This window comes from Gnatocerus cornutus, unplaced genomic scaffold (assembly GCF_029298725.1).
Source record: "Gnatocerus cornutus isolate USDA-ARS CGAHR unplaced genomic scaffold, icGnaCorn1.1 ctg00000148.1, whole genome shotgun sequence".
NCBI lineage: Eukaryota > Metazoa > Arthropoda > Insecta > Coleoptera > Tenebrionidae > Gnatocerus > Gnatocerus cornutus.
In genome coordinates this window covers 135,917-137,272 of record NW_028275488.1, presented here as the reverse complement: position 1 = coordinate 137,272, position 1,356 = coordinate 135,917, and the positions used below count along the sequence as shown (strand labels likewise).

The following is a 1,356-nucleotide window of genomic DNA, read 5'->3' as shown; positions in this document are numbered from 1 at the left end:
GGATGGATATTTTTTACTCATTTCTTCAGGATGGATATTCTTTAATTGTAGATCATATACAGGATGGATATTTGTTATCATACTTACGAGTTGGGTTAAATAAACAGTTGATTAAAAAAAAAGTTTTTTATTATAAAAAAAAAACTATACATATTTAGGGTCTTAAGCCCACAACTCCTCATCCCAAAAGAAGATGGGGAGTTGTACAAACTTATACCGCTCCTCCTTAGGTTCAAATGGTGGCTGCCATGGGTCCTCTGGCAGTGGAGGCGGCGCGACCAAGGCAGCCCGACACTTGGCTAAATGTTTAGCCAAGTTTTTGGGCTTCACCCAATGGTTTTTTACCAAACCACATTGAACCACTGTTAAAAATAAAGTAATTAACAATTGTTAATAATTGAAAGAATACTTACAGAACAGCTTCCTACCCATTGTTGCGACTAACTATCAACTGATATGATTGACGGTGTTTTATAAGAAGTCCCCTCCTTTATTACGAAGGACTTTAGCCAGACGGTTCAAGGTCTTTTAGTTTTCCTTATTGCTGTCGGATGCACCTTCATGCAGTTTAGTTGCATCCGCATACGTGAAAGTGAAAAAGGTTAACAAGTGAGTAATTTATGGGTACCAGAAGTAATTATTATTTTTTAGAATATGTATTGTTACAAAGTTTGGGAAGATGAAGAGGAAGATTTCATCTGTAAATGGTGCATTAAGCTTCAACAAAAAAATTGGTTGACGCTTTATCATATCCATTCAGTCGGACCAACTCATTATCAGTGCCATCACTGTAATTTAATTATATGTGATGAGGGACCAAGAAGTTGTAGGGGTGAAGAGGAGTGTCAAATTATGTATTATATAGACTATACTTCTGCAGTGCGAAGTGAAATATATTATGACACTGATGAAGAATTCGAAAGTAGTAGTGATAGTGGATTGGGGGATGAAACCTGTTTTGAATCTTGGTCCGATGATGAGATAAGTAGTGATTAGAGGTATATAAGGCATGTGAAAACATATATTGTATTAGTCTTGAATATGTGTAGAGATTAAAAGCATGAAAAGAAAATCGTGTGTTACTAAGAAGAAAACAGGAGGTTCAATTATTAAAAGAACATTAGATAAAATAAAGAATATAGAGTGGCATATTCCTTCATATAAGTAAGTTAAAAAAATATATACCATCCCAATACAATATTCTTTCCTCTAAAAGCTTCTGCGGTCCCAGAACTCAATTAGATAAAAGATTAGCAAGAGGTGATAAGGGTATTAATCCACTAGACGAGTATTGTAAAAAACACGACATTGTATACAGTAAATCCACCGATTTACCAACCCGACATCAGGCTGATC

General features: G+C 35.2%; 1 protein-coding gene across 1 annotated transcript; it reads left to right on the top strand.

Moving 5' to 3' along the window:
• Nucleotides 1-521: 521 nt before the first annotated feature.
• LOC148165884 (uncharacterized) lies at nucleotides 522-1,004 on the top strand. Its single transcript, XM_088049643.1, has 2 exons — nucleotides 522-601; nucleotides 652-1,004. The coding sequence occupies exon 2, from the start codon at nucleotides 655-657 to the stop codon at nucleotides 994-996; it is 342 nt and encodes a 113-aa protein (XP_087905769.1). The 5' UTR covers nucleotides 522-601; nucleotides 652-654; the 3' UTR covers nucleotides 997-1,004.
• Nucleotides 1,005-1,356: the final 352 nt, after the last annotated feature.